At 34.8% G+C, this 14,614-nt stretch overlaps 2 protein-coding genes across 3 annotated transcripts in view; both read right to left on the reverse strand.

The window, feature by feature from the left end:
- LOC136037006 (ribosomal protein S6 kinase 2 beta-like) overlaps positions 1 to 14,614 on the reverse strand; it is an 884,370-nt gene that overhangs the window by 646,566 nt on the left and 223,190 nt on the right. The gene's annotated exons all lie outside the window — the stretch shown is intronic.
- The window catches only part of LOC136036996 (annulin-like), a gene marked incomplete at its 5' end in the record, with an annotated part of 59,797 nt that overhangs the window by 25,598 nt on the left and 19,585 nt on the right, over positions 1 to 14,614 (reverse strand). Inside the window, 1 exon segment of the mRNA XM_065719398.1 lies at positions 11,470 to 11,614. Within this exon segment, the coding sequence (XP_065575470.1) occupies positions 11,470 to 11,614 (145 nt within the window).

Consider the following 14,614-nt stretch of genomic DNA (forward strand, 5'->3'; position numbering starts at 1 on the left):
AAAGACAGCCTTTTTTTCTACAGCCCAGAGAAAACAACAGTTCGATTGTTAAATTAATGGAAAGACCTGAATAATACACAAGTTACTGGGCAGCATAAAATATGTCCTTTACTTCAAATAAGAGTGCATAAGAGTAGCATCAGTATTTCAGTAGCATTCATTCAGTGAACATCTCTGCGTACTTGGAGAGTTACTTATGTGAAAAACCGTATTTGAACTGGACTGGTGTTTATTACAGTGTTATAACACATTGTTATTAATTAAGTTGAAATAACACATTGTTATTTATTGACTATTTTGTGGTTTACTGGATAGCAGCTTTGGATATAAGAGTAGGGCAGAAATTTCTAGCAGGTCTGAAATTTGATACTTGACTTCTTATTTTTTCTTAAGTTAATTTAGCCAGTTCTGAAGTTTAAAATGAGCAAGTTCAAGAAAGGGGACTTGGTGTTGGTAAAATTCAGAAATTACCCGCTTTGGCTAGTAAGAATTGTAGACGTTAATACTCAATTAGAAAAAGTACCTAAATTTCTAGTTTTTTCTTATGGATCCCAAGATCTTCAGACAATTTTAGAAGTAAATTTAGTTCTCTATGCGGAAAAGTCTAAAGAAGCATCACAAAAAACAGAACGGAGCGTAAACAAGGCATTTCAAGGCCGAAAACTACTTACAGTATTCAAAAGAAGCTCCCCCCGCTATAACTGGCTTAAAATCTGAAAAATCATCGAGCTGTTCTTGTTGAAAAGTTAGTTTCTACGGAACAAGAGTTAGCAGAGACAAAGCAAAATATGCTCAAGGACATCGAGAAATTGGTCACAGAAAAGCTAGCACAAAAAAATAGTATCAACCCAGGTACCGCTGAACTGATAATATTCCAAGCTTATGATGGATTATCAGTAGAATACAATGGAAAACTTGATAAGATTGGCATAGTGCTTAAGGGGTTAAGAGCTCGAATAGAGTCGCTTGAAAATCGTATTGAAAAAATGGAAATTAGACTTGATGAATATCAAAAAGAAGATCAGCTTGATTCCCTTGTATTTGTAGGGGTCAAACAGGCCCCTGGTGTTGACCTTGAAGTAACAATGCACAATATTATAAAAGGCAAGATGGGCTTGAGTGCTCTTATGAGTGATCAAATTCTTTCTATACAACGTTTTTGTTTGCCCAACCCTGCAGCTCAGATTAGAGATGAAAGTCGAGTTGCCCCTGTGATCGTCAAATTTTCTAACAAAAATGTTGCGCATACTGTCTTTAAAGCGAAGACTAAGCTAGCGAAATCAGGTGTTTTTGTAAATGAATATCTCACGAAGTAGCGTAAGATTATCCTGGACAGTGCTAGAGATAAGTTTGGAGCAAAGAACGTTTGGTCGGACCTAGGCCGTATTTTTGCCCGCCTACCAGGTGAAGCTACTTCTAGGATGCTTTGGAAGATTTAAGACACCTTCTAGATTAGTATCTTTTTTTTTATTTCTCGATTGTAGTCTTTGTTGTTGTGTCTTCGTTGTTTGATCTTTTTTGTGAATTACCTTGCTTATTTTCTTTTACCGTTGTCTTTTTTCTGTTTTGTCTCGTTGGCTACCCCCCTCCTATGGAGAACAATAATTTTTTTGCGTTTATAGTGATTCACAAACTGATTTTTCCGTATATTATTATTGTGATTATGAAAGAATTGCTTATATTTCCAGTGCAGATTATTTGCTTATTTCTTAGTTTTTCCTTGTTTCTTTTTTCTTCTCTTTCCCTGCTTTTTCTTATTTATCCTTACCTTCATTATATAATTTTTATTTATCCTTACCTAGATTATATTGTTTTTTTGCTTTTTTCCTTATATTTTTTCCTCATACCTGTGGTCTGGTGGGTTTGGTCGTGGAGGGGAACTGTCATCCACCATGAGTAATTTGCCGATTTCTATTAGGGGCCAGGGTGGTATTAACTCTTTGGGGGAACGTTTACTTGAATTACAGAATAATCCTTTAGATATTGAAAATATAATTAATAATAATTAAATTATATAATTAAATATAATAATTGGAAGTAGAAATCAGAAGAATAGTGATTCTACTTCGGCTTATAAAAGCAAGTATGTTTCGCAATTGAATGGTTCTGCCTCCTCTAAACGAGATGATATTTTCTCTGTGTTTCGTCTTAACATTCAGGAACTTTGCTAGTCTTTTGATGAGCTGAAACGGATTGTTAGTGGTGGAACTCCTGATGTTATAGCATTATGTGAAACTCTCCTGGATTAAAAAAAGGATATCCTTTTAGATATCCCAGGATATAGGATGGAGAGGCTGAATCGGAAACAGATGGCGAGAGGTGGCCTTGTCCTTTATATTGCTGATTGTCTTGCATATAATGTCCAAATTGATTTGAGCAGAAGTGAGGAAGGAATCTTTGAATCCCTTTTTATTGAGATTAAGTCAATGCGAAAGTATTTAGCCGGGGGCTTGGTTTATAGGTCCCCTAGTGGGTCTATTCCTTCTTTATGAAAACTCTTGAAGAAGTTTTGGACTCAGTCCAAAAACATCCCTATGAACTAATCCTTATGGATGATTTTAACCTCAACCTGCTGAATCAAAATTCTGCTTCAACTATTGATTTTTTGTCAATGATGCTCTCTTCGGGTACACTACCTTAGGTTGTATACCAACCCGAGTTACTGACACGCATGCGTCTCTTATTGATAATATTTTTTTCGTCACTAGATGTCTTAGATAATTTGGTGCCGCTGGTTAGTGATATTTCTGATCATTTTCCCGCTATTTCTCGATATAATAGTGCTGATCAAGTACAGCGTATAGCATCACTATCTAATCTCCCATTTTTCCGTTATGGTGATACTGAGCTAAAGTCTACTTAATTCTCGTCTGGCTGATCTACCATGGGATAATTTGGTTTCTGATTCAAATTTTAACCGCTCTTTTGATTCCTTTTATGATTCAGTAAAAGAAGGAATCCTGGAAATTTGCAATCAGGGTCCAGCACCCAATACTTCAAAAAGGATAGCACCACTGAATCCATGGATGACTTCAGGTCTCCATAAAAGCTGGAAAAGGAAAAATTATTTGTAGAAGCTTTACAAGGCTTCATCATCTGTAGCTCATCTTGAACGATTCAAGGCCTATAGGAGTATATTTAATTCTCTGTTTTGGAAGGCAAAGTCTCAGTATTATTATAGGAAATTTTCTGAATGTGAGAAGGATGTTAGGAAGACATGGTATTTAATTAATTCAGTTCTTAGACCTACTCCTCCTCTGCCTTCAGTTCCATCAATGCTTATACTCGATGGTAAAACTGTCCAAGGAGATACAGATGTTCAGCTAGAGCTTATCTCTTATTTTGCTAATATAAGGAAGGCAACTGCTTCTTCTGTGAGCTCTACATCTTCTCGTTGCGATTATAGAGCCTATCTTGGACCCTCATGTTTAAAGTCAATGGTCTTGAATTCTGTTTCTGAATTTGAGGTAATTCGTATCGTGAATGCTCTTAAGGGATCATTTCCTTCAGGACCAGACAAAATTCCTATAAGGGTGATCCGTGTCATTCTACCTGCTATTCTGTCACCGGTGACTAAGCTTGTCAATCAGTCTTTCGAGAAAGAATATTTTCCCTGATTCTCTCAAGCGACCTAAGGCTATAGTGCTGTATAAAGGTGGTTCTCGGAGTCATCCTGCTAATTTTGGGCCAATTTCTCTCCTGTCTGTTTTCAACAAAATTTTTGAGAAGGCTATGCTATCCAGGCTTCTTAGTTTTCTGGATGCAAAGGAATTTTTGCATGATTTCCAGCTTGGATTCCGAGCGAGTCACTATACGGAGCATGCTTGCGCAGCTTTATCGAATTCCATTCATTCGGCAATAGATTATGGTCATATCCCGGCAGCTTTATTTGTGGATGTTCGTAAAGCTTTTGATTCCTTGACTCATCGGATTGTTTTTTGTAAACTATCACATATTGGTATAAGATCAAACGCTTTTTCTTGGTTCGATTCATATCTTTCTGTTAGGCTTATTTCAATTGATCCGCTTTTCAGGAGCTCTTTTGAAGTATCTTATGGCGTCCCTCAGTGATCTGTTCTTGGTCCCATTTTATTTTGATTCATGTTAATGATCTGATTTCAGCGGTAAAAAAAATACAAAAAATCTATGGTGTCTCATCAAAAATTATACTTGTTTAATAGAAACTTGAGAAATACCTAAAAATTAAAAAAAAAACTTATTTTCTATAAGGTTAAATCTACTTAGAACACAAAAAGAGGGACGAGGTAGAATAAGCATCAGTAAACTAACAGTATCCAACACAGCCAGTTATAAAATGCCCGTTGGAAAACCCAAAAAACGAAAGAAGTTTGTTCAATTTTGAATTTTTTGAAAATGATCTGCAGATTTGAAAATCAAATCAAGATTTTCAAGATTTGAAAATCTTGCAGCTCCTCTGTGATGACTTCAACCCTCCCTGACCAAAGCACCGAAGATATACCAATTCTATCATAAATAAAAAAATTGAAAAATCATAGATAACGATAGTTTTCAAAAAGCTTGAGGGCTTATTATACGTTTTTGTAATACATTTTAATATTAACACAAGGCAAGAGCCTGAAAAAGTAGCATATTCGTCAGGGTAATAGGCCATAAAGAGAGCCAAAGTTCAATGCGGGGCTGTTGGTGCCCCGTGGCTCCTAGAAGAAAGAGGCTTTTCAGTATTTGAAAATCATATATTCTTTTCGGCTTAATAAAGGTAAAATTACTGGGGCTGTTGGGGGCCTTGCTCGATAGTTCTGAGGAGGGGCTTTGATGGGTTCTGGTCCTTAAAAAAAAGTTATAGGGTTTCAACGTTGCTAAAATAATGAATCCTCTTCAGATTTATAAAACTCTACTATTTAAAAAAGAGAAAAGCAGGGACTGCTGTGGGCCTTGTTCATTGCCTCTGACGAGAGGCTTTGAGAGCCCTGGTTCTCAAAAATGGCTATAGGTTTTTCAACATTGCTAATACAATGCATTCTTTCTAGCTTAATAAAACTGCGCCATTTCAAAAAGAATATGATCAAGTTGTTTGGGGTCTTGTTTGAGGAGGAGGGGTTTGAGCGGTCTTGGCCCTAAAAAAACATAACAGGTTTTTTCATCACGATGAAAGTGTTTTTGCCAACTCAAATGATGAGAGTACAGAGCCTTAGGTTAATTTTCCCTTTCTGGTTAATATCATAATTGTTTGAGTAGAAAATAACTTCTTATTCTCTTTTGTTAAGCCGCAACTGAAATCCACGCGACTGAGGGGGCTGACAATAAAGTGGATCCAGGTTGGCTCGACCAATTAAAGGAAGATTTGTTGTAGAATTCTTCTGAAAAATAGTGACGAAGACCACACTACCTTTCCATAACAAACAAATTCAAAGTAGAAACGATAGGGAAAATCTTTTCAAGACAGTGGAAATCAATTTCCACTTTGTCGAAGGGCCGTCCTCGGCACAATACTAGAACGAGAGAGAAAAGATGTATATATAAATAAACTTACATTAAAATGTGAGAATTAAAACTAATAAGGCTTTTTTTTTTAACCTTTTTAAAAACAGCCATAGCATCCTTACATCAACGAAGTTCAACCAGGACTGACAAAAAGAATGAAGTGAGATGATAAATTCATTCAAACTAAACAGAACAAAGTCATTAAAAGCAAATTCTCAGAGCCAACCTTGCATTTTTGGCAGCCTGTCTCAAAGAAATTTTTGTAACTGGTTCAATACTAATATAAATCGGTTTAGTGAAATATTTTTTAGATTATTTTTAATTAAATTTGAGTATAAAGAATTTAGTGAGTACTCCCCCAAGTCCCTGTTCAAAGAAATATCATTATTTATTTTGAGACTAATTTCGATTGATTACCGAGCCACCTGTTTTATCCCCAAATCATTACTGATGAGTGAAGCTTTTTCAAAAAGTATCTTATGGGAGGGATTAAAGAATCAATATCCTGCAATACTTAAGGTTATAGAAAATTTTGAAAATACTAATGAACATTTAAATATTGGTCTTGTAGTTTTACACTATGGCACAGAATTTGAACAGGGTGAGCGTAAAGACAAAAAGGGGTAATACATTCAGTGAGGTCTCTGTCCATTGAGTCGGCGAGACACTGGATATGGCTTCTTTACGAGCCGACCAAAGAGCCCAATTCAATTTGAAAATTATTTGAAAATACGAATATTAGTCGGGTTTTTAGTAAAAAAAAAAAGGGGAGGGGAGAATGCAACGATTGTCCAATGTGTCCTTCTAGATTCCAAACCGAATGAAAATTAAAGTACCAATTAAGCCACAGTAACCGCCATGGGTACCAGTCTATTGAGATAGGTTCAGGTGACAATGCCATCTTTCGGTTAAAGAATTTTCAAAATTCGCTCCTGTAGAGTGAAAAGGTAGCTGTAGGTATCGAAGCTAAACTCCAATAAGTGTATGATCCATTGAACTTTAATTGTGTTAAAGAATATGAAGCCAGTGCTCTTATGTCTATGCACAAAGAGATGCTAGTATTACTATGCAATTGGTGGAGGTTTTCAAGACATTGGGTGGGGAAGATTGTGTGGCTTTGGCCGTGGTTGCATTTATCAAAACTGCTATTAAGTCAGTTTCACGGCTGCCTGTTGTAAATTATTCAATGAGTCTTGTCACCAGTGGACGAGTTGGCTATTAAAAATAAGGAACTGTGTTTAGTTTGTAAATTGGTGTGGGCAATGAGGAAACGCCAATCCGTTACCATGACCATTTGAGAAGCCCAATTTTATCAGGAAAGAGTAACTTTCGTGGATTTGCGCAAAAATCTCGTAATTTAAACGCTAAGCAGCAATACTTTCTTTTGGTTAACATTTACAATTCTAACTATAATTTCAAACTCATATCAACTGCGTTGGCACGTTTGCAGAAATGTGAAGATGGCACATGGTTAGGTAGTCCTTTTTCTTATAAAATCATACCCAAATTATCTATAAAGCTGCTAGTCTCAGATTTAAGGGGAAAACAATTGATAGTAGTAAAACTTGCTTGAATAAATATATTTTTAGATTCTTATAGGTTTTCCCCGAATCACTCTGTCAATTAATTCAAGTAAGAAAAGGCCACGGTTTTGAAAGTTTTCACCTCCTTAAACATTACTTTCCAAATGATGAATTACATTATTTATTGACGTGTAAGGGCATAAACTCATACGACATCTACGACTCCACCTCGAGGCCACGTAATTAAGAAAAGGCCACGGTTTTGAAAGTTTTCACCTCCTTAAACATTACTTTCCAAATGATGAATTACATTATTTATTGACGTGTAAGGGCATAAACTCATACGAAATCCACGACTCCACCTCGAGGCTACGTGAGGAAATATTGTCACCCATAAAAGCATTTTATGATCCACTTCACGATCCTTAATGCACTACTACTGAAAATGAATTTGTTAAAAAAGTTTGGGCCAATGGAGGGTATAAACATGGTAAGGATTATTGTAAAATGTACCTGGCAAGTGATGTATTGACGTTGCTAGATGTTGTATGTAAAAGCACGGATAAAATCTGTGAGGGAATGGATTGAATTTAAGTTATTTCTTATCAACTCCTCATCTGGTGATGGATTTAATTCTTAAAATCAGTAAAGAGAAAATAGACATGATTTACGACGGGGATTCACACTTATTTGTAGAGAGATCCATGTGGGCAGAGTATATTTTTCACGGAGATCATATCCTGGAAACATGACTGGACAAACCACCAATAAAAAGCGGGACGTGGTTTTTTCTAGATATGAGCTCCCTTTGTCCGTCAGCAACGTCTCACTACTCTTTGCAGTGTGGGAATTATAAATAGCTGGACAATCCTTGTGATCCAAGTTTCCTGAAATTTCCACTGTTGAGGAGAATGGACCGCAAAGATGGTTTTTTCAAAACTGATGTTGAAATACGAGTAGAACTTCATGACTCGGTAAAGGATCTTGTTTTCCCGTGCATAAGCAGACGGATATGTAGGGACTCACTGAGTCCATATAATATTTCTTTGGTAGAGGATGGGGGTATGCACTGGAAACCTTCAAAAATCACAAATGTTCATAGAGTCTTCCAATTTGACCAAAAGCATATATGAAAACGTTTATTGATACCTCTGTCAGTAAACTCCCTGACGCTAAGACAAAGGTTGAAACATAAATTTTTAAGCATATTTCGGATTCAGCCTTGGGCAGATCGTGCGAGAGTGTGACCCATAGGAGTCGTTGTGACGTTGTAACCGACCCAAAGGGATATGCTTGAATCCTTGCAGGTCTGAACTTTACATTGTTTACCATCATAGATTCTAATATATTCATTTCGTATTGGAAATAAAGAAATGTAGTTTTAAATAAAAATATTGCTCATCGTAGTGCAATTTTAGAAATTTTCAAAAAACTCATGTTGGAAATTTATTATAATGTGCGCATACTTCAATGACCAATGGAGGGACAAGTTCAAGTGTATTATGGAGACACTGATTTAATCCTGTTAAAAATAAAAGAGTGAATCTGTTGGATGATTAGGAAAATAGTGAGCAAATTAACTTTCGGCTGAACAATTCCAACAGGGACGAGTCCATTTACCCTGGACCCAATTTGGCTCCAGGACCCAAATAATCTATTACACCTAAAATCCAAGACGGGGAGCGACTTGTTTTCCAATGGTGTGCTTGCAGGTCCAAATTTGTACTGCGTGGAAACAAGCAAGGGGGTGAACACTATGTGAAGGAAAATTTCGACATGAGTGTTTACAGAAACTTTGTAGAAAAGAATTTAATTCCAAGAGTGAAGGTAATTGCGATTCTCTTTTAAAATACAAAAACCATACAGTTAGAGTTGAGAAAAGTGCCATGTCAGCCACATCGGACAAGGTCTATGTATGCTTAGGCGGTGTGAAGGTACTACCTCACGGTCATTACCTAACTTCGCATCAAGATGTATGGGTAGAGGATAGAAATCGTCTCGGTTAGGAAAAAATTTAATATTTTGCGGGAGGAGGGTCCATTTTTGCACTACTCTCTGTTTCAGCAGTGTTTTTCATATGTTTTACCCAATGTTGAATTGTTATTAAATTTAAAAAGTGTTTAAAATTATACTATTTTTGCAAACACTGGGCCTGGGCCTCGACTGCCGTGTCCTCTGGGGGGGGGGAATCAAGCCACATCCTGTTGGCCACCGCAGGTGTTGCCCCCCACGCCTTCTAGTTATTGGAGAATTCTCCCTTTCCTAATTCTTTTTTATGTTTAATTATTATGGTTAGTTTTATTTAGACAGCGAAAAGGGTAATATGTATCAATTTAAAACTCGTTTCAGATCATTTATTGGTGAACCATCAATGTCTGGCAAAACAAAACTTCAAAATCGATAAGAAAACATCAATAATTCAAAATCAGACGCAAGGTTCATACGGGAACTCGACGTGTTTTTTTTAATTAATAATTAAATTAATTAAAAAATTAATTAATTAAAATAATTTTTAATTTAATTTATTAATTAAATTAATTAAAATAATTAATTAAATATAATTAATAATTAAATTTATTTAATTAAACTGGTGGTTGATTATCAATGATTTAGCTGAATCCATTGAAGAATGGTCTCAGGAGATGTTACAGTTATTCAGGGTCCTATCTCATCATGAAAAAACTTCCGTAAGTGTTGTCCTTCACAATCTCTTTCACCAGAGTAAATATATAAGAACACTTGCTTTGATTTGTACTTACTATATCATCTACAGGGCTATTCGTGATTCCAGTTCCCTCATAACTTTAAACAAACAAACTTATCCTGAGTAGCCGAAATTTCTACTGTTAAGAGGCTACAAATCTAACCTATGGCTACATTCTATTGGGTTTCAATCAAAGCACACCCGAGGATCAACGTGCTGTCACTGATACTATTGACAATAAAATTAACGTGTATCCGCCAGTAGACAGTAAAAAAGTCATTTGTTTCCATCATGACACTGAAGAGACTAAATGAAAACAAACATTTTTTTTCTGACTTAGGTTTTTCCAAACTACGACTTAAGAAGGCTGTACTCAAACATGGTCTTGAAAAAGAATTCATTAATCTCCTATCAGAGCTTTGTGTAAATTTAACTGATGGCAATGTTCAACTGCCAGAAGTAATTAAGCAACAGACAAAGCAACATCGTTCACTTGTATGTGTCCTAGCATGCAAAATAAGGGAAAGGCTCTTAAAAGAAAACAACTTCTTCAAGCGGGTGGTAGCTTCTTTTCACGAATGCTGCCGATAACTGCGGGATTTGTAAATGGTATTCTCAATAAATGGCTATAACCTACAAGCTGACACCAATAGAACTCGTCCTTTCTCCAAAAGAGTACTTTGAAGGTAATCTTAGTAAATTTATTAGCAATGAAAGAAATTTCGCCACGTCGATAGGCATAAATACTACCACGAAAGACCACTCAAAGGAAATGTCATTGATCGCACTCAACCTCAAAACTCACTACCATTACAACAACCTCTAAAACAAGAAGAAGATTTATCATTCTCTAAAGTTTTACTAAGTTTTGTAGGCTTATTACCCTAATCGCATAGTGAGCAATGTAAAAGACTCTTGACCTATTTCGCTGAAAATGAACATGTTCATATTGATTGTAAAAAGAGTTAGCTTATGAACCACGGAAAGACCTAAAATATAATTTATTTGATGTCAAATTTTATTGTGAATCGTAAAAGACTTGAATCATTTGACAGCCATTTATATAAATACGCCTTAAACCCGGCTAAAGACTTTGCTTTCCATGACTGGGTTTAACTTACCCAGTTAAACCCAGACAAGGAAAAAGTTGATTTCAATCAAGAAAAACCCATCGAACAAAAACTGTTGTACCGATAGGTTAGGCCCAAAACAGATCTAACTCTAGTCGACTCGCAATTTACTGGGCTTGTAACCTTGGCAAAATGAACCTAAGAGGGGAAAATTTGAAACAACTGGGCTGTAAAATGAACCACAAACTCTTTTTCTCCCTTCGGCATGAAATTTTCAGAGTAAGTAGACTTGAAGAAAAGAAAACTGATCTTGGAAGAAATTAGTAATTAGAAATTAGAATTAATTAGTAATTAGTGATTAATTAGTAATTAAATTAATAATAATTTAAATATTTAGTAATAATAATAATTTAACAATTAAAATAATAAATATTAAGTAATATTAATATTATCAATTAGTAACTAATTATTAATTAGTAATTAGTAAGAAATTAGTAATTAGAAATTAGAAATTAGAAGTAAAAATTAGTTGATTTTTTTTTTGTTTCCTGATCCGCTTGGAAATTTCAAATTATGCAGATAGGTCTAAGTGAATCTTTATTTTAGCCACAGACTGGTTCTATTAATTTGTAAGGCCTGATTTTCTATTTTCTCTTTTTGAAGGAAACAAAACCGAAATTATTTTGCAAATAAATTTTTTTATACATACCTTAAAGGCTTCCCTATTACTACATTATCAATGCGTGAAATTTCAAAATTCACATCATAAAAAGCTTTGTTATAATAATATCTTGATTTGTCGTTTGTGGCAGTTCTCAGAGCTCGGGCAACGGCTTTCCTTTCTTCCACAGAACCTAAAGGACAAATATTTTGTATGAGTAAAAAACAATAATAATCTTTATGAAAAATTCCAATTGTTTCCAAGGGGATTGTCTAAAGATAATCTCAGGAGGTACTTTTTCGCCTAACAGCTTATCAAGCAATCAGCTGTACGAAAAGTGCGGTTTGATCCCACTTTTAGGAACATAAAAGAAAATTTAAAATGGTTAGGCCAGGTTTTACAGTTGAAGGATGGCAAATTAATAATGATTGTTCTTTTGGGACTGTTATTGAATAGAAAATCTATAACAATGGTTCATTTTTATGTGCTGCTTCTTTGATTAGGGACAATTGGTGAACTACGCATCACTATGGCCTCTATCACTTTGACGCCTTAAAAATACCCTTTTAAATATTAAAATTGTAAGGCCACATTTTGCAGATGAAGTGAGGCAGATTAATAATGAATGTTCTTTTGGGACAGTTATTGGATAAACAATATATAACAATGGTTCATTTTTATGGCTACTTCTCTGATTAGGGACAAATGGTGAACTACAAGTCAGTATAGCCTATGTCGCTAGGGTGCCTTAAAAATACCCTTTTAAATGTTAAAATTGTAAGGCCACATTTTACAGATGAAGTTTGGCAGATTAATAATGAATGATCTTTTGGGACTGTTATTGGATAAACAATATATAGTAGTGGTTCATTTTTATGGCTACATCTCTGATTAGGCACAAATGGTGAACTACAAGTCAGTATGGCTTATGTCACTTGGGTGCCTTAAAAATACCCTTTTAAATGTTAAAATTGTAAGGCCACATTTTAGAGATGAAGTGTGGCAGATTAATAATGAATGTTCTTTTGGGACTGTTATTGGATAAACAATATATTGCAATGGCTCATTTTTATGGCTACTTCTCTGATTAGGGACAAATGGTGAACTACAAGTCAGCATGGCCTCTGTCACTTGGACGTCTTAAAAATATCCTTTAAAATGTTAAAACGGTTAGGCCATGTATTTCAAATGAGGGGTAACAGAAGATTAAAAATTGTTTATTTGGGACTATTACTGGATTAACATTCTATGGCAACGGTTCATTTTTATGGGCTACCTCTTCGACTAGGGACAAATGGTGTACTACACGCCAGTGTGGCCTCTGACACATGGACGCGTTATAAATACCGTTTTAATTGTTCTTAGAAGTTTTATCGACAACATTTTGGTTTTGTTCGGGCCAAAATGCTAAAGTGTGGCACTTTCCTATTGCATAATCTATTTTGTTGCTTAAAAGAATGATGTGCCCTAAAACTTTCTTTCGAATAAACCCCCTTGTAATAATCTGTCACTAATAACAATGAATGGTAACAAGGATGACCGCTCTTCTTTGAAAAAATATATTCATTGTTCGTATTCCAATGTTCATAATAACAAATTCTAACAAAATGAAGCCACCCAACAGTTTATTAGAAATTTGATTTAATTTCAAAAATGAATCATAAATAAATCATTCCTACAGTTTTGAAGGTGAGATTTCTCAATAAATCATTTTTATAGGGATGTAGGCCATTGATACCATTAAGAGAACCAAAGGCGATGCACCTTGCGAAACAAAAATACATTAAAAAAAATATACTCAAGTATTAAAATAGGAAATGTTCCATTCAATTATTGGTAAAAACAAAGCTCCTGGCAGCAATCATCCCCTTTCCTGGGAAATGTTTTGGCAACACTCCTCCCCTCTCCTAGGAAATTTCCTGGCAGCACTCATGATGCCTCCCCCTTCCAAGTTTTGTGACGGTGAGAACATGAATATAATCATTTTATTTTACACAGAAAAGCTTCTGTAAAAAGAGAAGAACTATTAAACCACAACACCCATATTTCAGTAATATAGAAAAATTAAGGGAATGATTTCAAATCTACTCACTGTTTAATCTGCCTGATCTACGCCTATTGCGGAGATCAAGCCCATGACTCTGGGATGTAGCATCTTATTCTCTGCCAATCAATGTTGCACAAAAACGAAAATTTCTTATTAAAGCAGACACTTTTCCTACAAACAAAGCTTCTCTTTGACTGAAGTTAGCAGACATGGGCCTTTATAGGTTGTGTCGATTTTGCCATGACTGAAAACTCATCAAAGAACTTCTTTGCTTTTCAAAACAAGTCCCATTTGGGTCTGACTAATTTTGGAAAAGATTATCATTTACAAATGACACAGTTTATACACTTTTATTTATTTTTCATGTTTATCTAAAGATAGTTGAGCGTTGACTTTGGATCTTGAGATGTGTTGACAATGTGTTGATGTTGCCTATTTTTTCTTACATACGATGTGTTTACTAAATAACTAAGACAACATTACAACAGTTTAGCTAAATGAAAATAATTAGACAAAATATAATATATTATAAAAAATAATATATAAAATTTTATATATAATATAAAAAATAATTAGACAAATGATACTTTAGACAATGATCAAAACTATTGTCTCAAAGTGAAAGTAGGAAAGGGACATTGGTATCGTCCGTGAGATGGAGAGAGCTGCCATCTTTAATCCCTGCCCTGTATGCTAAACTTAACAAATCCTTCCCAGAAGAGTATTTAGAGTGCAGCAAATATAGTCAGTTGGTAATTGCATGTTTTTTAAACACTTAGTACCTTTTTAGATTGGAATGAAATTATTGTGTTTTAAAGTAAATAGCAAGAAAAGCATCTGAATTAATACAAAAATAATAATAATACTTGATCACATTGTTCATTTGCTAGAAAAATAATTTTAAAAAAATCCTTAAAAAAGTCAAAAGTTTAAAAGAGTTAAAATTAAAACCAATCCATATAAATATATACAGTGACTCAATTTTTTTAAGAACAAGTATTTTTATTAGAGAAATAAATGAGATCGGAAATTTAAATGAACATCCACATTAAATTTAAACACGAAGATACAACCATAAATGTCTGGAAAAACCCGAAACAAACAGAAATTAAACAAATGAACAATACAAACCTAATACAAACATTA

Source organism: Artemia franciscana, chromosome 2, assembly GCF_032884065.1.
Source record: "Artemia franciscana chromosome 2, ASM3288406v1, whole genome shotgun sequence".
Taxonomy (NCBI): domain Eukaryota; kingdom Metazoa; phylum Arthropoda; class Branchiopoda; order Anostraca; family Artemiidae; genus Artemia; species Artemia franciscana.